Genomic DNA, 22,636 nt, shown 5'->3' with positions numbered 1-22,636 from the left:
TAACTAGCATAATGCTCGAGGCAGTGAGAGGGGACGAGATGCAAAACGTGACCCGGATAGGTGGACTTAGATAAGAGGAAGGGCAGCTCCCCTTGTCAGAGCAGGAGGAAAACCACAGACAAAAAAGGCTGCAAACTGAAGGCTGGTTTTACTGTTAACAAGGAAACTGGGGGAGTTTCCACCTGAGTATTTCTAGTTTCTCTTGAAGTAGGAAACCAGGTTTATAGAAGAAAGTGAGTTATAGGGGAAAAGGTAAGGAGCTAGAGTTTGAGTAGAGGCTGAAATAATCCCTTCAGAGAATTACCCAGGGAAATTCAGCAGGATTGCCAGGCAGTAGATCCGATCCATTTGAGGGAGGTGATCAAGTATTCACAGTGCTAATTAGTCTTCAGAGGGCAGGCTCAAAGGAAGAGCTCCATCCAGGAATTACAGGGCTTCATCTAGGGGCATTACACGGCTTCATCTACTTGCAAGTTTATGACAAACGGACTAAGAGGCGAGGGATTTTAGAGTACTGGCTTAAGTAAAAATGAAATGAAAAACTATGGAATTGACAAGCTTGACCAGAAGGGCAGCTGAGCGGGGAGCGGCTGGGATAAAAATAAAAGGGTCAGTGAACTGGAAGTCCCAGTGAGGGAGACAAAGAGCGAGGGCAAGTTAAGCAAACGAGAAGGTTGTATACGGAGCCCCATCAGCGACCGTGGCAATGGAGTCCTGCACATTCTCAGAAGCAACTGCAGGAGACTGTGGCTGAGGAAGAGCTGCGGCAGCCATGAACCAAGAGGCCATGGCCGCTTGATGGCTATTCGGGTGGATGTTTAATACCATGGAGCCAGGGCAGACAAAACGGAAGAGAAAACTGGGCCAGGACGGCTAATAGCAAGCACTGCAAACCAGTAGCTCTGAAAAACTCACAACCGATACACAAACTTTTTTTTCTTTAATGAGGAACACCATTCCTCGTCGCCACAACCCGCAAGCACTACACTGGACCCGAAGATCCAAATCCTTAGAGGCATCATTTCATAATATAGTTTTGCTCCATTAGTCACATGCTATTTGTTTTGATGCAGATATAAATGTTATGCTTCAATGAACCTTACTCATGTACTTATTCAAGGGTAGATAAAAAAAAGATCAAATAAACTGCCCATGAGGGTTAGGCCCCTGTGCTTTCCGTAAGTCCAGAATACGGACTAATCATAAATTCATCATGAATAATCGTAAATTCTACTTGGCCATGTCCTCTCAATTGACTGTGTTTAACAGAAAGAAAGAAAAAGGCAAGACAAACTCTAAGAATAATGTTTCTAAAAGTAATCATAATTTGGTACTAGTTTCTGTAATAACTAAAATCTTTAACTTACTCTAAAAAAAACTACTTACACTTAGAAATTTCTTAAGGTCACTGATGTACCCTCTATAGGATTCTGGATTAGACACGCTGAATGAAAAATCCAATGCCGTCACCGGTTTTGGAAAAACCATAAGCCCTATAGAGATAAAAGAAAAGGGGGGAAATTAATTATAGCAATTCCCTTCTCTCCCTCCTTCTCCTTACTCTTATCTCTAAAAAGGAAGATCTCAGTAAATTTTGTGGAAACTGTTTTCACAGGTAGGTTGAAATTATCAAGAACCTCCCACTTCTATCTGACTACGAAGAGACATCTAAAATGAAAAAATTCCACACCTTCACAATCACCTCGGACATTACCAATTAGAAACCTCCTCTAAATCTTAGTTAGAATTGCTCTGTTCCTTAACTTAAAAGATGCAAGTTTTACTTTGTACTTTCTACATGCGTTTTCTATTAAATATTTTAGGTTTTGCCCATTTGCCATTAATATACAGAGAAAATTTAGCAAATCAAAATCTAAGCATTTTTGTCATTCAAATAACAACTGTATGAAAACATTCGTAAAGAAAGCTTACCTTATTCAGTGAAAGAGGGCTATACAATTTTAACTCTACAGTTAAATATTCTTCCTTCAATAATAAACACTGCTCGATAACTAAAATGTGGTTTTCTCATACTGAATTGACTCATAACCACCAACAATTTCACATTAGCAATCAACACCCATGTATATAGAATATGTTTGCATGAGTTTATTAACAGAAAATGTAAGCCTATTTATCTCTAACAAGCAGGTTTCCAACTTTAAGCTTTCCTTGATTTAAAAGCATTAGATCAAAAGTGTGTCTGTACATGTATAACTGAGTCACTGTGCTGTACAGCAGAGATTGGCACAGCACTGTAAATCAACTCTACTTCATAAAAAAAATTTGTTTAATTTAAAAGCATTAGATCTACATTCAGCCTTGCACAAAGGCTTAAACAAAAAAATCCTAAAATTCTCACTAGTTTCTAAACATTCCCCATATATCAAAGTTATTATAGATAAGCCTTGCCTTGAATCTGAAAATAAATAACAAGGTTGTTTTAGTTTTCATTAAAATTGCTTTTGCTGCTCTCCATGTACTGCAACTACTGAAGCCCACGTGCTGCAACTACTGAGCCCGCACGCCTACAGCCTGTGCTCCGCAACGAGAAGCCATCATGATGAGAAGCCTGCGCACCGCAACGAAGAGCAGCCCCTGCTCGCCGCAACTAGAGAAAGCCTGTGCACAGCAATGAAGACCCAATGCAGCCAAAAAGAAAAAATTGCTGCTCATAGACATCTAATTCGTTTTAGATCAAACCCAGTTTCTTTCAAATCCTAAATACTTGCCTTTGTTGATCTGCACGGTTCTTGAGTTAAACTACAATAGATCCGATGCTACTCCTATGATGAAACACTCAATGTTCCCAAATGGCAGAGCAAATCTTATTCCATATACAGCACAAAAGAGCCCCAATTAGATTCCCCATTCACCTACTATCTCAACATACCAGATCACTTGGATTTGGAGGATCTCATATGCCTTTTTTTCCTTACCCCTCCACCTACTACAAAATCAATAGTAACTTTCTGACTCTTTAATAAAAATGTTCAATGTAGAAATAAAACCTGACCATCCAGTATATGAAGTGACCATCTGTGTATGTCTGAAATTGTATGTTTTCATTTTTAAGGTTTTACAGAAGGAACAAGACATACTATACTGTAAGTGAAAAAGTATACATACAGCTTATACATAACTGTATAAAAACACCCAACTTTAAGAAAAACCCAACTTTTAATAAAACATCCAGTTTGAAAGAAATTTTAAAGAAAAATATGAAAATGTCTATGCTTTATAAAAAAAAAAAGATTACATTCCTTTAACATGACTTATTTCTATGGGAAGTTTTAAATGACTCAATTTACAAAAACTCTGTAGACCAGAATGTCTAAAACTGAATTTCTGATACAAGTTACTTCTTAGATCTTGCTGAGCAATGCTCTTGGAGCCTTAGTTCATTTAACAGCCTGTTTGAAACTCTTAAGTAAAAAAAAAACACAGCAGGAGTGTGTCGTACAGCTGCATTTTTTGACGCAGTACACCTACGTCCTCCAAATAGTCTTGGCTTACCCCAAACCATGAACATCAATAGCATGTGAAAACTACAGTAACTCTTACGTCTTTACAATTTAAACTATTGGAGCATGAATATGTGTGTATGCATGTGTGTACATCTATAGGGGTGTGCATGGATGGTACATGTTTATATCATATGCATGTATATGTTAATACACATACCGATTTCAAACTAGCATTTATTTTACCAGGTGCAAATACATTATTGAAATGATGTCATTTAAAAATAAAACTTAGGGCCTCCCTGGTGGCGGAGTGGTTGAGAGTCCGCCTGCCGATGCAGGGGACGCGGGTTCGTGCCCCGGTCCGGGAAGATCCCACATGCCGCGGAGCGGCTGGGCCCGTGAGCCATGGCCGCTGAGCCTGCGCGTCCGGAGCCTGTGCTCCGCAACGGGAGAGGCTGCAACAGTGAGAGGCCCGCGTACCGCAAAAAAAAAAACCAAAAAAACCCAAAAAAACTTAATATGGTCATTGTTAAAAAAAAAAAACCAAAAACCTTAGAAAAAAGAAGTAGAAATAAAATTTAATTACCCATAATTCCTTTATGAAGAGAAAATCATATTTAACAAACTAGTATACATTCATCTAATATTATACTGATATATAATATGAATACGTGTGCATATATATTTGTTTATTTGAACTAATATTAAGTTTTTAAGTACTATAATACACTTGGTGAATGATTTTAAGGAACTCAGTTTAAAAGTATATACTTAAAAAAGTATATTGAACACATTTTACTGATTATTCATGAAATTATAAATGGCTTAATATTTCTGAAATAGATCAGCTTATGTTCAACAGTAATAGTCACATAACTTAAGGCAGCAAGAGAAATAATTATCTTAGAATTCATCTAGGTAGAAAGAAAGCAGGGCTACAATGAAAGATGAGGAAAAAATTAGCATGGAGCTGGTCTCAGATACATGGTCAAGTAGACCAAAAGAGTTATTCATGATATTTAGATAAATATTAGCTGCAAACAAAGGAAAAGCTGTGAGAACAAATTTTTTAAGAAAACTGGTTGGGGAAACTGGTTCAATCTCGCTGCTGATGTAGCTGAGAAGTCCATGCAGTGGGCAAGGATCTAGGCTAGGGTTCCTCAGCCGTGGGCCTACTGACATTCTGGACTGGATGATTCTTTGTTGTGGGAGGTTGTACCATGCACTATAGGGATGTTTAGCAGCACCCCTGGCCTCTACTCACAGTAGCATGTCTGCAGTTGTGACAACCAAAAATGTCTCCAGACAGTGCTGAATGGCCTTGCGGGGCAAATCACTGCTGGAAGAGAACCACTGCTGCAGACAGAAACCTCCTGCTGCAGACTCCCACCTTCCCTGGCCTGCATGCCCACTCGGCCTGCATGCCCACTCTGCCTGCTGCCCAAATCACGGTCCTCCATGGAGAGCCGTCCCTTTGCTAGCATCTCTGGACGTTGTTTATATTTCTGGGAATTAGATACACTGGAGTTCTGCACGTTATTGTTATTTACTAGCACTTTGAGGACAAGGGCCGTGTGCACCAACGAAAGCGGAGCTAACATTCAAAGACCAACTGTTTAAAAAGAATAAAATCAGGAAGGAGAAAATGTGACTTAAACAAGTGCTCCAGTTAAGATTTTCTTCTGTACGAAGGTACATTCTCCAGTATCCTAGAGGAAATTTTTTTCCCTAAGACAATCAATAGAGAATAATTCAACATATTAAGAGTATGCTCATTTTATTCTCTATTGACTTCTTACCATTTCCACACTAAGCAATTAAAAACACGAAGCATGGGGCTTCCTTGGTGGCGCAGTGGTTGAGAGTCCACCTGCCGATGCAGGGGACACGGGTTCGTGCCCCGGTCCGGGAAGATCCCACATGCCGGGGAGCGGCTGGGCCCATGAGCCATGGCCGCTGAGCCTGCGCATCCGGAGCCTGTGCTCCGCAATGGGAGAGGCCACAACAGTGAGAGGCCCGCGTACCGCAAAAAAACAAACAAAAACATGAAGCATGTATTTTACAAGACCAATGCTCTAATCCACACCAGAGCTGAAATATATACTTCATAAGTAAATTACTCAGACCAAAGTGAAATTACTACACAATATTCATAAACACCATTCATAATTATAACTATATTCATCAATCTGGCTTCACTTTAACTCTCAATATTCATTTCTGCTTACTCTTGGCAAAAGACTCAAGATTTATCAGCCAGGGTTTTGTATCACTGTGTAAATATTAAAGGTTTTTATATCAGTATGTAAATATTAAAGGTCTTTATATCAGTATGTAAATATTAAAGGTCTTTATATCACTATGTAAATATTAAACAACAAACAAAATCAAAACTTTCACATTATCTAACCCTAAAGTTTAACATCTTCTACCGGCTATATAATACAGACTTACGGAGAAGATAAAGTATAACCCAATTTTGTTACAAGCCATGATAATCACAACATAATTAATTACCTGGACTAGGAATCTGGTCACGATATTTTGGAATCTCATCGTTCAGAGTCTGAAGCATAGCCCACATTGTGAATGTAAAGAGTGCAGCCAGGAACCCATAAAAGACTAGGTAGAAGAGCAAGATCAAACCTGTAAAAGAAAATAAAACTCACAAAGTTGAAGATATACACATTGTGTGTGTGTGTGTGTGTGTGTGTGTGTGTGTGATGTGGCCAGGGTAAAAAAACAGACCCATCATTGCAAGGCTAGAACTCCAAGCTTTGCCATGCACACAGCCAAGTATCTTCATATTCAGAGCGATATGAATTTGCCCAAGCAAGGGGTATTTCAGCAGGCAGCACCCACCCACATCCTGTGACCCCCCTCCTCTCCTCTGATACTTCCAAGTACAAGTAGCTTCCACAGATCATACTGATTCAAGATCAGAGCTTTAAAATTCCAGCACATAAGGGAGTATTTCCCGAAATGGAGTTAATGCTCTCTAGAAAGAAAAAAGATGATTTTAGGTTGGACAAAACCCCCAGTATGTATACGTGACAAACAAAAAAATTAACACATAGGACTTCCCCAGTGGTCCAGTGGTTAAGACTCCGTGCTTCCACTACAGGAGCCATGGGTTCAATCCTAGGGGAAGTTCTGCATGCCGCACAGGCGGACAAAAAAAAAAAAAAAGAATTAGCACATCAACCCTGTATTTCACAGTAATTATTAGCATAAATTTGGGTTTTAAAAAGTGAGCTGATTTAGAGTATAGCCAGGAAACATGCAGAGAAGGTAAATCATGAAGCTGGTATCAATGAATAAAGTTTAGGAAACACTGGTTGAGTGGAAGCGTCATGCAGAAGTGAAGAGAGGAGCATCCCAACCAGTGGGACTTGACAACTCCCTGCTAAGCACGCAGCAAGAGCTGGCAGACGCAAGTTTCAACATCAAGGGCTTAACCTTTTTTTCTTCACAATCTGGAAACACTAAGATCTATCCTAAGCCAGTGATTTATTTTGTGAACATGTAGAATTATTTTTCTCAAATGTCTATATTCAAAGATCTAACATCTTAAGTGGTCACCATCAAGATTATATACTAGAATATATTGTTAACGTCACACATTTATATTTGAACATTTAAAAACTGATCAAAGGGGACTTCCCTGGCAGTACAATGGTTAAGACTCCGCGCTTCCAATGCAGAGGGCACGGGTTGGATCCCTGGTCAGGGAGCTAAGATCCCACATGCCACGCAGCACAGCCAAAAAAAAATCTGATCAAAGAATATTCAATAAATCCCCAGTTACAGCAACAGTAAAGAACACTTCCCCAAAGTTGAATTAACATCAGCTTCATTTTCCAGTCTTAAGATAAACCTGCTTATTAATATTTGTCTTAGCAGAAGGGCTAGAGCAGGGGTTCCTAACCTGGAATCTATGGACCCTTCACCCTCACTCATCCCCAGAAGGATTAACTTCAGAGCTTCTATGACTTCTGTAATAATACAGTTCTGAATATATCCATTTTTCTTCTGCAGAGTGGCTCTACAACGTTCTTGTGATGCTTAAAAGACCCTGTGACCCCGAAACAGATTGTGGCAAAAGCTAGATAACTTTCATTTGTTACCTGCGGGCCAGGAAACTACCTCCCCTTTTTCTAAGCAAAGGGGAAACAGTTAAAGCAATTTCATTTTAATTTAGACCAGCATTCCCCATCCTCCCCCTGCCCCAATTACCAGGAGGCCAAAATAGGGAGCAAAAGGACAGAAGGAAGAAAGGAGCACAGGATGTCGCCTCCAGACAGCATCACTTCCCTATCACACAGAGTGATCCTGTTGCAGAAACACAAAGGAAGACCAATCTCAAAGAAGTGATCAGTTTACTACAGAGGTAGATGAAATACGTGCAAAGCCCAAAGGATGGTTTAATGAGATACAGAAGAAAAACCATTCTTTCAGATCTGAGTATTTGTAGGAACTAATGGATAAACTCCTCCACAGAGCAGACCAGGGTACAAATATATAAATATGATAATGAGTGGGGAATGTGTTCCATCCAGTAAAGTCTCACTTATAGAGCAGGCAGACTGAGGCCACAGTAGTTTGTCAACTGACGCAGGAGATATTAAACTGGAGAAGTTTAAAACAGGTGCCAGGAGTTTAATTATTTAGCAGTGTTTCAAAGTCATCTGAAAATATGCTTACCATTTTCAAATTTGATTTTAAATTTTCAAGAAAAATAATATAAAGCGGATTTATAAAAACGGTTACAAAGCAAATGAACATATAGCAAACACGAACAGAAGTGTAAAAACTTCCTATAAAGAGTTGGGTTGGGACTTCCCTGGTGGTCCAGCGGTTAAGACTTCACCTTCCAATGCAGGGGGTGCGGGTTCCATCCCTGGTAGGGGAGCTAAGATCCCACATGCTTCGGGGCCAAAAAAAAAAAAAAACCACAACATAAAACAGAAGCAATATTGTAGCAAATTCAATAAAGACTTTAAAAATGGTCCACATCAAAAAAATCTCAAAAAAAAAAAAAGTTAGGTTCATAAAATAGATACACAGATTAACAGCCATGTCCCAAACCTGATGCCATGTACTAGTGGCCATTAAGTCAATTTTGAATGTAGGGAGTGTACCGAGTAGATAAGTGATTTTCAGCACTGAAGCCAATTTCCCCTGCTTGATAAGATCCTCTCGCCAAGAACACACTTAACATTTAAAAACTAAAATTAATCTCACTTGTAAAAACCACATATGAAAGACCACTTGCAAGGATGGCAGTACTTTATCAACTTAACCACCTTTCTCCTACACTAAGAAAAAAAAACCTGAAAATAAAAACAGAAGTTGTAAACTGCTGTTCTTATATATCAGTATCTTGCAGTTATTTACTCAGATGCATTCCTGACAATGACAGGGATGAAACGAATTGAGCTACCCTACCTGAGTAATAGGTAGTGCAGATGGGACCTGTTCAGTGTGCCATGTCTGCCTCAGTGCTAGTTAACGTAAGCAGGGAACAGGTCTCAAACACACTTTGAGACCGTGTGTTGAACCGTGATCTGACTCCCTACTTCTGCAAACTTCCTAGTTACCTGAGGGTACCTAGACAACAGAAAGACTATGCCTTATCCTCAGAGAATTCTGATGAGAAACAACTTCCCCTTGGTAAATAAATTAATAACCTGTTTATAGTTAAAAATAACTTAAAGCAGAGGCAGGTATAATCTTTTAAAAAATCAATTATATGGACAAGTACAAATTTAAAGTCCTTTGTATATTCAAATTTTTATAAGGAGCTATTTATTGAGGTATAGTTCACATTTCATTCACCTATGAGTGGAACTGCTTGATCATATGGTAATTCTGTTTAGTATTTTGAGTTAAGTACCAGACTATTTTCCAAAGCATCTACAACATTCTACATTCCCACCAGCAGGATTCCAATTTCTCCACATTCTCATTAATACTTCCTAGTGGGTTTAATTTGCATTTCCCTAATGACTAATGATGTTGAGCATTTTTTCATGAGCTTATTGGTCATTTGTACCTTCTTTAGAGAACTGTCTATTCAGACCCTTGGCCCATTTTTAAATTGGGTTGTCTTTTTATTGAGTTCTAAGAGTTCTTTATATATTATAGGCACGAGCCTCTTGTCAGATACATGATGTTCAATTATTTTCTCCCATTCTGTGGGTTGTCTTTTCACTTTCGTGACAGTGCCCTTTATTATTATTTTTTTCAGCAAAACATTCTTATTTTATTTTTATCTCAGCAAATGTTCTCATTTGGCACCGACTGGCATCAAACCAAAGCCCTTAGGCTGACAGGTGTGGGCTGAGACCACCCGCAAACTTCCCATGTGTAGGTCTCAACGGCAATGCGCATCAGAGCACCTATTCCTCTCTCTAGTCCCTTAGGGTGGCCTAAAGGTCTCAGGTGCGCTAACAGTGCTGGCCACGAGGTGGTGGAAAAGTTGTGACACTGAAATCTGCTGGGGTAGGAAACCAAGCAGTGCCTTGAAAGCAAGTTCTTTTCTCAGGCGACAGATACCCAGATAGGGTCCTGATCATGCTTATTCAACATACTCCTGTCTGCCTGGTTACACTTTTTAGAGCTCAAGCATCTAAGGAAGTCTTGTCTGGCAGGATGGGACAGTAAGCTCTCAGGTCAGCACTGTTGGCCTGCGGAAATCCCGAGTCCAGCTTTGCAGCCTTTGCACAGTGGGTACTTTCCCAGGATCCATGAAAATACTCAGAGCCCATCAGGACATTTTACTTATGTGCAGTTTCCAACTGTCAGAGGAGTTCAGGACTGTCTGGCCTTCTCAGGATCTCAGTTCAAGATTAGCTATTCAAAGCATGAAATAAGAGGGAATACGTTTTAAGAATCAAGGCTGCTCTTTTCAGCCCTGCTGAGGGAACAATTTCAGACATGACTTTTAGAGAGGAAGCTGGGCACTCAGCAGGGCACAAGGTGGCTTTCAGACCAAGACTCCTCCTCTGGTGCGGCGGAAGTGGGACCTCGGCGTGGGGTCCCGCATTCTAGCTTTTCTTCTGCGAGCCTAGTTGACCGGCAGGCAGGGATCATGAGCAGCTGCAGGAGAATGAAGACCGGAGACGTGATCAGGCCGAACCAGAGCTCCCGAGTCCGCTCCACCAGCTTCTGGCACAGCAACATCTCGAAGACGAGCTTCAGGCTAAGAACCGTGAGGACCCAGAAAAGGTGGAGCACGGCCAGCCGCTTGGAAGAGGCGCACGGAAACGACGGAAACGACAGTAGTGAAGTTGGTGCTGAGCTGGTCAGCGGCGAAGAAGGGCACGAACACGTTCCACCAGCAGAGGCCGGAGCCAGGCCGTCCACACGCAGGGCCAGCAGCACAGAGAACACCGAAAGGGCCATCAGTTGCACGAAGACCTCGAAGGGAGCGAAGCCCAGCAACTGCACCAGCTCCCCGAGCGCGAAAAGCATCGCTCCGGTAGAGCGCGGGCCAGGGCCCCGGGCGACGGTCTCACCCGCCTGGCTGCGCCGCCACTCCCCATGGGCCTCGCTGGCGCCTGCGCCGTCGTCGCGGCCAGCGAGCTGCAGAAAGTGGCCCTGCCTGCCTTGGCTCTCGGCCCCAGCCCAGGACCCAGCACTGGCCGCCAGCTGATGCCCGCCTTGCTCGGACGCCATGCCCCGCTGGGCGCCGACAGTGTCCTTTAAAGCAGAGAAGTTCTTAATCTCAAGGAAGTCCAACTTATCTATTTTTCTCCTTGGTTGCTTGACTTTTGGTATCATATCGAAAACACCACTGCCTAATCCAAAGTCATGAAGACTTGTAATTATATTTTCTTCTAAGAATTTTTAGTTTTAGCTCTTTAAGTTTGGGTCTTTGATCCACCGTGTGTTAATTTTTGTACATGCTATGAAGAAGGGAACATTGGGGTTTGGGATAAAAACTGGGCAAGGTCCTGGATGGGTTGGTAAAAATCTAAATCTCTCCATAGAGAATCTCCATACCTGACCAGCTCTTGGCTACCTATGCCTCATCCCTGAATGCTATGACAGGGATGTCTAAATACAAAGAGGAGGTGCAGAGAACCAATAATTACAAAATACTGAGAAGAAAAACTAATCCAATAAAGTATCAAATGCAACAAAGAAAGTAATGCCTGAAAAAACTGGGTTGTAACAGGGTACAGAACCAGGGGGGGTAGCATGAGTATAATTAAAATACAGAGTATAAGGTAAGAGGATAATTTTTCAAAATCTGATTTCATATTCTGATTGTTAAAATTTTAAAACTTAGTAGATAGCTGAACTGGAGAAGAGTCAAATAATAATAAAAAAAAAAATCCAGACACCTAACAAAAAAGCAAACCAAAGACTGGGAAAAATATTTTGCATAATATGAAACCAATAAATTACTTATTTGCAATCTAGAATATATAAAGAACTCTTACAACAAAACAAATTTCTAAAACATGGACAAAAGTTTTGAACAGAAACTTCATCAAAAATGTAATGAGAATTGCAAAACACTAAAGCTCATGAAAACATACTCAACATCACTAGTTATCCAGGAAGGGCAAATCAAAACCACTACATGCTCACCAGAACGCTAGAAATTCTAAAGACCGACCATACCAAGTGATGATCTAGGAGCGGGGCAGCTGACCCTCTAATACCTGCTGGTGGGAATGTGCCAAAACAAAAACTGATTTTGGAAAACAATTTTTTGAAAAGTTAGTAGCATATGCCTATGACAGGATCCAGCCAATCCATTCCTAGATATTTAACCAAGAAAAACGAAAGCACACGTTCGCAGAAGTGTATGAATATTCGTAAATGCTGTATTTGTAATCACTAAAAACTCCAAACAACCCAAAAGCACATCTACAGATGAATTAATAAATAAATTCTGGCATATAATACAATGGAATACTATTCATGAACTACTTCTCAAAGTAACTGTGCTGAATGAAACAACTCAGCACTCCTGACCCCAAAGAGAACACGCTACATGATTCCATGCATTTAAAGTTTCAGAAAATACAAACGAATCTAAACTGTCAAAAAACAGATCTATTTTTGCCCGGATACTGGGGAGGTAGGGAAAGAAAAGGATTACGAATGGGAAAGAGGAAATCTGGGGAGTGATGAATATTTTCATTACCTTGATTAGAGCGATAGTTCCATGGGTACAATATATGTATATGCATATAGGTGAATACACATCAAAACTCAAGTTATACATTTTAATTTTAAATACGTGCAGTTTACCATATGTCACAATTATACCTCAATAAAGCTATTTAAAAAACAAAAATTTGGAAGAAGGCCTAACCTAGAGAACTAGCCAAGCCAAAGAAAATTCAGTGAGCTAAAAGATCAAACCAAGGTGTTTTACAATACTGGGCAAAAAGACAGAGAGTGTGTACGGAGATTGCTGAGACACGGGAGACAGAACCAGAATATCAATAAATCCAACAGGAATTCCACCAGAAAAGGGGATGGGGAGGAATGCCCAAAGAAATAACACATTTTGTGTCTAGATTGGAAAAGATTGAAAAATATTAGAAAATACCCTATACCTAGATAGAAAAAGGTAAAATTTCAGAATACTAAAAATAAAGTGAAAATTTCTTAAAGCTTCTAAGAAGATAAAATGGGTTTTACCTAGAGCAGAGAAATATGACTGACAGGTATCTCATCAGCCAAAAATAAAACAGTATATTCCAAACTGAGGAGGCTTTAAGTTTTAGCTACACTGTCTTCATTTCCTTCTTTTTGGAAGAAAAACTTATATATTATCTAACCTGAAAAAAAAGGACAAAGTTCACAGACTAAATTCTAGAAAAAGCTAATATAATTGTATTTTTCATTTTTTAAAGTTTTCTTTAAAAATCTAAGACAAGAAAAATATATAAAGCAATGGTGAGCAAAGAAACCAGTAAGACTTGCTGGTAACATCTAAGTAAGTGTTGATTTTAATTTCTTTTCCTTATCAGGTCTGAGGAATAACTTACATACAATAATTTTCATTGATTCCAAGTGCACAATCCCAATGAGTAGACAGTTGCATGTACTGTGAAACCACCACTACACTAATGATACAGAACATTTCTATCACCTCTGAAAGGTTCCTTGTGCCCGTTTGCAATCTGTACATCCTTCAGCCAGCCAATGATCTCCTTTTGCCACTACATTAGTCTGTATTTTACACAGTTAAAATTTGATTTTAATTTAATAACAAGTTAAAATCCCAAAAATATTAAGATAGGAATAATTTAATAGTAGTCTAATAAAAGACATTCTCAAAGTGGGTTAAAGAAAACCTTATAGCACTATAAATAAATGCTATTTATAGATAAAAACCTAAAATTATAACACATATTGGTTGAAAATAAAGTAGATCTTGGCTAACAAAAAGAAATGTAGAAGTGGCATTATTCCTGTAAGCAAACTATTTAGAATTCAAGTCAAAAGGTATTAACAAAGCAAAGATATTCTCTATTAATAAAAAGTAAACAAAACACATCAAGAAGATACAGCATAAAAGCCATGAACATTTGTGATGCTAAGTGGCTTAAGATATGTAAAGCAAAATTTATCACAATCATCTGTAGAGATTTTAACGTACCTCTTCCAGAAATCCACAGATCAGGTAAACAATAACAAAAAGGATAATATTTTAAAAACACAACTAATAGTTATTTAATATATGTAAAACTTTGTAGCCACCAGAAAATATACTCTTTATAAACCTGGAACATTGCCTCAAAACTGACCATGACTTAAATTTCAAAAAACCAAACCAAAACAAAATAAAAAATAACCTAAAAAAAAAAAAAAATCAAGGCCACATTTTTCAAAATCAAAGTATGTTAGAGAAGTATAACAAAAATTTAGAAAATGGACTGCTAAATAACCTTTGGATTAAAAAGACAACAAAACCCAAAACATTCAAAATTCAAAACAATCATGTAACCAAAGCAGAACACAAAGGAAAATCCATAGCCTTATACGCATTCACTAAAAAACCAGACTAACCAAAAAAGCCAGGTTTTAAACTCAAGAGTAAAATAAATTCAAGGAAAGTAGGAGATTTAAGATACAAGCACAAGTTAATGGAAACAAATGCAAAAAAAAATCATTAATTTTATCAATAAAACCAATTTCCAACTAGTAAGCTCGAAAATAGATGAAATATATGATTTTTAAAGAAAATAAACATATTCAAATCAGAAGCTGTTACAAGAAATAAAGAGCTCTATCCCTAAAAGAGACACTATGTCCAAACGGCTTTAGTTCTCCCAATTTTCAAGTAGATTCTTTCTCTACACACAAGCTCTCCTTTTTGTATGCTCCGTAAGTTACCTAAATCTTTATAAGGCTAGCACTCTCCAGATACCAAAACTAAACAGACAGTACTCGCACAGATTTCACAAATTTATTTTATTTTAAACGCTTACATAGAGCTTACATGCTATAGAGTGATAATGACACAGGAACAGAGATACAGATTAATAATAAAACATAACAATAATCAGGAAAGGAGCCATATAAAACCCAAGTAACAAAGCGGGCACTTCAAATCAGTGAGAAAATGATGGATTATTCAATATATTTTGAGATAAGTGATCAGGAACTGCCTATAAAAGACTGTTAAATTTGTAATAATATTTATTTAAACAAGTACAATTTTTAAAATAAAAGAATTAAGAGACAAAAGACAGCAAAAAGACGAGCAGGTCGCTGTAAAGAAACGAAAACTAAGCAAACATAAGTTGCAATTATCAGAGATACTGCAAATTAAACCAACCAAGACACCAGCATCCCATCAAACTGGCAAAAATTTTTAAAGAGTGATGATAACCAATGCTCAGAAAGTTGAAGGGAAACAGGTAATTTGATCCCTGCTGGTGAGAGTATACACTGGTACAGCTTTTCTGGAGGACAATAAATTAATATAAAAATAAACATATACTATAAACTGGTGATTCCATTTCTCAGTGACTACCCTGGATAAATAGTTGCACACATGCACTGCACAATTTGCAAGACAAAAATTGCAAACAATCTAAATATTCATCACAAAGAAATATATATATATCTTGGATATATATCCCCACACTATGGAATATTATGCAATGACTCAAAGGAATGAGATAAATAAATGGGGGGGGGGGAGAGAGAGACAGAGACATGGAAACAGTCAAGACATATTAAGTGAAAAAAAGCATGTTCTAGAACATACATTCTTCCTATTACTCATGTAAAAGTGGAAAATTAATTATTCCTACATAGTCCATATATACTCATATACATACACACACACACACACACACACACATATACATACACACGTATATAAGTGTGTTGAAAAAGGACTGGTAGGAAAACTGATAAGCAATCATTATCTGTGGGAAAGACTGCGACTGGTAGAAGGCAGTGAAGAGAAACAATATATTCATGTATTCTTTTTTCTCCAATATCCAATTAGGAATACTTACAAATACACAGAAAAGTTAAAAGAAATGTAAGTGAACACGCATAAACCCCACCTAGATTCTACAGTAAAGTCTACTATATTTACCTCTTATCTATTCACCATCTATTTTTTTTTTTAAGAATTTCAAGTTGCAGATGTCAGTACACTTAACCCCTAAATACTTCAACATTATATTAACTAAAATTGAGGGGAAATTGCATTCAGCAAAATACACAAATCTCCAAGGTACCATGACACGGTTGTTGAGAAATACATTCACCTCTATGATTCAAACAGCTATCATTGCCAACACCCTATAAAGTTCTCATGCCCCTTCCCAGTCAATCCCCATGACCACCATCCTAGAGGCAAACACCATTCTGGGCTTTTCCCCAGCATAGGTAAGTATGGCTTGATTTAGAATTTCAAAGAAATGAAATTATATGGTATATTCTCTTTGGTAAAGCTTCTTTTCTGCTCAGCCTAATTGTGGGATTTACCCATGTTTTGTGTTACCTGTAGTTTGCTCCTTTTTACTGTTGAGTAGTATTCCACTGTGTGGACACTGGTTTGTTTACCCATTCTACTGCCGGACACCTGGGCTCTTTCCAGTTTGGAGCTACTATGAATATTTTGTGTATTTTTGTGGACATATGTTTTCATTTCTCTTGGGTAAACTGCTGGAGATCATGGGGTAAGTGTATATTTACCTGTACAGGAAATTGTTAGACCTTTATCCAAAGTGGATATACCACATATGCTTTAAAAAGTATGATAGGTAACAGTGGTTACCCAGGGAAGAAGCTGAGGATGACAGTGGACTTATTGACTATTCACATCTGTACTATAAAAACTCAAATAATGAAGTTACTTTTGTCATATGAAAAAAAACAAAGCCAAGAGTCCATATTCCATTTAAGACACGTTCAGGTTTCTTGGATTAGCCTACGCTGACCACTAACTAACTTCTAAAGCATAGGTCAGCAAATCATGGCTGCTGCCTGTTCTTGTAAATAAAATACTGGAATGCAGCTAGGCCACTAGTAAACATATTGTTTACGGCCGCTTTCAAGCTACTAACAGCAGAGTTGAGTAGCTGCAACACATACTGTATTCCTGGCAAAGCCTAAAATATTATCTGGTCCTTTAAAGAAAAAGTTTGCAGCCTCCTGTTCAAAAGCATTTATATAGGCCTTGATTGTCATTCCAATGTGACATCTGAAACTATCTCATGCAACTTCTCCCTTACAGAGGAAACTAAGACCAAGAGATTTTTAATGACTCACCTAAGCTTAGATGGAGATGTGGAATTCTAATTCAGGTCTGTATTCTGAATCCTAGTCTGATCATCTTCTCAGTACACTGGTAAACTTCTAAGACGTATCAAGCAAAAATACATAGGCCCACAGGCTCACTTTGACTACGATGCCCTATCTGGAAACTTCAGTGAATGAGAAATTTAGTGGAACAGGATCATGGTGAGCTGAGGGGAACGATGAACAAGTCTCTCCACAAACAAGACTTTCATAGTGTGGAGCTATACCAATTAATCAAAGTACTCTCGACTTTAGCCCAACGACCAGGTGAATCACCAAGTGGAAACTGACTAAATGACAATTTATTCATCAAAAAAATAGTAAGTGCTTACTATGTGCTAGATGTTGTAGGGACATAAAATGCACCTGTGATTCCTGCTCTGTGAGAACATCCAGCTAGTGGGAGCAACGTATATAAACAACTCTAATCCAGGATACAAAATTTTTAGGTGTTATAGACGATAAATGTATTATTTTCACCTGGGCAAGTCCAAGAAGGCTTACGGCAGAGAGAGCACTAGATCTATGAAGCAGGGGAGAATTTATGATGCAGAGAATGAAGGGCACGGGAGAGGGAATGAGTAGGGCATTCCAGACCAAGGGGCCTTAGACATACCCATTTGGCTATGACATGTGGTGTACAGGGAGCAGGGTGTAAAATGACAGATTATATAAGGTTGGAAATGTAGTTCTAAGCCAATATGTAATATATCCGGAATACCAGGCTGTCTGGAACTGATTTAAACCTTCTGAAAGCAGTGGGGATCCCAACAGCTTTGGGGTATAGGGAGTAGCTTGACCAAAGCTGCAGCCTTAGAAATAATCTGATAGCAGTGAAGTTACACTGGTTTAGGTCACAATGATTCTAACTGATTCCTTGGATCTTTCTGGGGCTGCACCAGAAGAGCCTAACTTCCCCAGTCAACAACACTACACTTTTTATAAGCAGCAGATAAAAGTTGGAAAGCCAGTGGTCTCTTTAAACTAGGACCAATTTTGAAAGAAATTTACAAAAGATCTTCATCTAGTGCTTTAAGTTTTTTAATCAGAGAATTTACAAGAAAAGGCACTACCAGATCCTGAAAAAGTGGGGCAGGGTTGGTGGGAATATTGAGGGCTCTGCAATGTGCAACAGGTGGTTAGCATTATGAAGCTAGGAAAAACAAGCACCCTGGGCTCCCTCTGAATGCCTGTTTTCACAAGATACTGGAGGGTGGGGGAGGTGGGGCAGTGGTGAGTAGGTCAGAGGAAATTAATTCCTGAATTAACTGTAGCAGTGGTAATGAGGGTGTGGGTCACCAAGAGATTCAAGAGATGTTATGGAAGTACAACTGGCATGGTTTGGTCAGGTTCAGAGCCCAGATGACAGAAATGGTAGTGACAGTCTTCAAAACTTGCAAATACAGAAGCAACTCACAACTTCAGTGGAGGAAGGGGAAAGAGCTCTGTTTATCAGTTGATAAACAAGGTACTGGAGTTGTCCAAGCCTCACTCTCAGGTTTATGGGATGTGCAAGAAGCAACTGGAATCTCAGAGAGATGTTAACCAAGAAGTAAAATCTGTCAGTAATCTTTGCAATTGTTTTATGAGATGAAGAAGATGAAAAGAAAACAAGGCCAAAGACAGCACCTGGGAAATCTACATCTAGGAAACAAGAGAACCAGGAAAGGAATGGCTAGAGAAGTATAGAGTAGGGGTAAGGGCCACTTTTATGGACCAGATACTGCCAACTGGCCAGAAACCATCAAAAGAAAAGTACCTCATGCTGTAGACAAGGGTCAATTCCTTACCGTGGCATCAGCAGAGTACTAGGAGGAAGTCATAAATGAGCCAGCTCCACCAATGACTCAGTAACAAAGTTTAAACAGATACGGGGAGGTTGTTAAGTTAGGGAATTCTTTTTAAAAATATTATTAGTTAAATAGCACCCTGTAGGGAGAGGATGATACTATTAAATAAACCCCAATTAAATCTGAGAGCAGGTAAGTTTAAAAAGAAAAGAAAAATCTTTATGAAGTTCTCATAAGAGCCATATAAGAAGCAGAATAGAGCAATAAAGCAGGACACAGGAGGCCTGGATAATTACCCTGGTTCTGTTATCCTAATCAGATGCACGACCGGGCATGTCAAACTCAGCTGAGTCTCTTTCTCGGTCTCCCTGAGAAAGTTAAGTGGAAGCTTTTTCTGAACACTGAACTATGAAAACCATCAGTGCTGAAGCAAAAAGGAAAATGCCCAAACACTGGGTGAACCATTATGCTATGATACACCAAAACCATCAAAGACATTAAAAACAATGTTGCAGAAGACTAATTACATTTAATTAGACTGGAAACATTTCATAATACTGTTCATTCATTCAACCACTTCTTATTACATTCCCACTAAGTGCCGGGCAACAGGCTAGGTGTTAGGGAATTCAAGACGGGTAAGATGTGAATAAGAAGCGTATGTCTAATAAGCGGGTAACAACAATACTGTTGAAGTCATAAATACTATACTAGAAAAAGGTATCATAGAATACACTGGAGCACTTGACCCAGTCTCAAGGCAAGGAATGGTTCGAAAAGGTTTACCAGAGATCAGGCCATCACAGCTGACATCTGAGTAGCCAGGCCAAGTTGAAGGAAGGAGAGGCTCGGAAGCTAGGAAACAGGCCCAAAAGCAGTGGGAGAGAACTATGTGGAACAGTAGAGATGACAGGGGAGAAATATGCCAACCAGACTGCAAAGAGTCTGCACGTCGTGCTAAGGAGCCCTGAGGGCAACAGAATTACACGAAGAGGTGCCCATGAAACATCCAACTGAAGATTTCTGACAGGCATTTGGTAATAAGAATACAAAAAAGTCTTAGGGACTAGAAATGCAGATTTGGGGGTCTCAAACGGAGATAATAACTAAAGCCACCAGAACATGTAAGTTCTAGCAGGAAGTGTGGACAGTCCCCACAGAAGTGATGGAGAGGGCCAGGGATACCCCAACAGAAAGTGGCAGAGGAATAAAAAACATTCCCCTTAAACGTTAAGTGATCAAACTACGTATACCTAACTGTGTATTTTCAAATTTTATTTATACATTTGAAAAAACTTTATACATAGGAAAATGTTAACAGTGGTTACTCTATGTGATTAAAGATGGCAGGTTTTACTTCAAAATCAATATAATGAATGCATAATTAGAACATAATAAATTTATCTTCCAAAGTTAATTTTTTTTTCCTATTACACAATTCCTTTTTTTTAAATGCTAGGTTAGTAGAGGCTTAACCATAATGGAAATGCCGGAAGTCGAAAGGGGGAGGGGAAGGGGAACTGATATCTCCTAAGATTAACCTTCACTTTTTAACAATTATTGTACATGTGATTTTTTTTCCTGCTCATACATGTGTGCTGCCCATGTACTCTTGGCATATTTCAATAAAAGTGTTTGGAACATAAAAGCGTTAAACGGTCCTTAATCAAACACAATGATAAATCACAGTAAAGTCGTTACTAAGGACAGGAGGGTTTTTAAACTTCTTTTAATACAACTAAATTAATTCTAAAAATATAAATTCAAAAGTTAATTTCAAAGAAATGGAATTACTTCGGGGGTGAGGGGAGGCTGCTCTTTAACACAGTAAAGCACATACTACTGTAATTACAAAGGTATCTGGAACATCACACACACACTTGCCCCCTCCCTCCCTTCCACTAGCAGTCCAGAAGTGCTGCCTCCTGCTGGGGGACAGCTTGGTTAGCCTCAGCTGCTGCCGCTGCCACACCCACCACTGCCCTTCATATTTATAGCCTCCACACAGGGTAAGGCAAGTCCTGTTACTTTCCCAACAGTGCATATTTTTGTAAAGTTTAATATGTCACTCCACAGGACAAAGAATACCTTACAAAACTGGGAAAATAAACACACTTGCCTTCTCCCCTACAGTCAGACACCCAAGATGGGATGGAGCCTGATCTCCAAAGCAGAGCATTTACTGAGGCATAACCCAGAATGGGAGCAGGTGACTGAAAAAACAGCACTTCATATATAATGTGACCTATAATAAAAGAGACCTGTAATAAAAGAGAAGCACATGAACAAAATGTAGATATTAGTAGTTTGGGTCCAGAATCCTGACCCTGCTTGGAATCAGTAACTTGAGTTTTAGGTCCATGTTAAAATAAAGCATTTATTGACCAATAACCTTAAGATAATGAACTCCAAAGAAGCCCACAAGCAGATGTCATTAAATGACATTACATCATGTTTAAAAAAAAAAAAAAAAGCTCTGTCCTTGGAGAGTCTGAGGCCAAGGATTCTATCACTAGCTGAGTAAGTGAATTCTGACAGATCAGATCTGTGGGTTCAATTTTCTCACGTATGAAAATGAGGGCACAGGGCTAGATTAGTGGCTTTCAACCTTTTCTTGATTGTGAGCCACAGTAAGAAATACATTTTACACCAAGGTATCTGAATATACAAAAAGTTTCACAGAATGATACTTTCTCTTAGAATAAACTTATTAGGCAGAATAAACTTTGATAATTTTTCTATTCTATTTCATTATTTTTAAAAATGTTAACTGCAACACATGGTCCACTGTCTACAACTAAATAACACTAGATGATCTTTGAGCTGCCTTTTACTCTAATTGTACGTAATACATTTAGGTTTAATATCTGCAACATAGCCACAAGGTGCTAAAAATTGTCTTTGTCCTGTGTTTTCGTAAAAGGCAACTACTTATTCCTGATGCATCCTTACTGTCCAGCTTGAGAAAACAGCTCTTAGGAACACTTTGATCACCTTTGATCACCTACATGGTGTGCGTAGAAAGTTGTGAAGATGGAATGAGGTAAGTGCGTTTATATAAGCACTTTGAAACTGCTCTAACCAAGTGTCACATATTAACCAAATATACAAGAAGCTAATCAAATTCTTCACACAGCTGTTTTAAATAAGGCAATGAAATGAAACGTAGTATTTTCACTTTATCCCCAAGGTAAACTGCAAAATTGCTTTTTAAACATGTGTTTTTAACATAGATGATGCACTTGGAGAGGAACCTCAGATTACATGGGACAAATGTACTGAAGCCTTGACTGTAAAAAATAAAATCAGGAAACATCTTAAATGTCTTTATAGAATCCTTGAGGTAGAGAAAGGTTTTCTTTATATGCCAGCAGCCCAGCAAATTTACCTAGGTCAAAAATAGATGTTAAAAAAAAAAAAGAAAAATAGATGTAATAATTCCCCCCCGCCATTAATTTCAAAAGCGACTAAAAGAAAAAATTTGCACTAATGAGGTTTAATTAAAAAGCCTATAACATGTTTTCAGAATATAAAACGTACATAATGTTATCCACAACCCAGAAATTCCACCAGTAGAAGCAT

The 22,636-nt window shown here is 38.7% G+C and overlaps 1 protein-coding gene and 1 pseudogene across 2 annotated transcripts in view; both read right to left on the bottom strand.

Moving 5' to 3' along the window:
- Positions 1–22,636, bottom strand: part of ATP1B3 (ATPase Na+/K+ transporting subunit beta 3) — a 41,904-nt gene that overhangs the window by 16,407 nt on the left and 2,861 nt on the right. Inside the window, exons 2-3 of one of the 2 annotated variants that reach the window (XM_032630713.1) lie at positions 5,985–6,113; positions 1,387–1,493 (exon numbers count right to left, since the gene is read on the bottom strand). In XM_032630713.1, the coding sequence (XP_032486604.1) occupies positions 1,387–1,493; positions 5,985–6,113 (236 nt within the window). The remainder of the gene's footprint in view (positions 1–1,386; positions 1,494–5,984; positions 6,114–22,636) is intronic. The other variant, XM_032630712.1, reaches the window with a different exon arrangement.
- On the bottom strand, positions 9,458–10,943 carry LOC116753190 (annotated as a pseudogene).

The sequence above is a fragment of the Phocoena sinus genome, chromosome 4 (assembly GCF_008692025.1).
Source record: "Phocoena sinus isolate mPhoSin1 chromosome 4, mPhoSin1.pri, whole genome shotgun sequence".
Taxonomy (NCBI): domain Eukaryota; kingdom Metazoa; phylum Chordata; class Mammalia; order Artiodactyla; family Phocoenidae; genus Phocoena; species Phocoena sinus.
The sequence above is the reverse complement of the archived record's forward strand: the minus strand, read 5'-3'. Positions and strand labels throughout refer to the sequence as shown.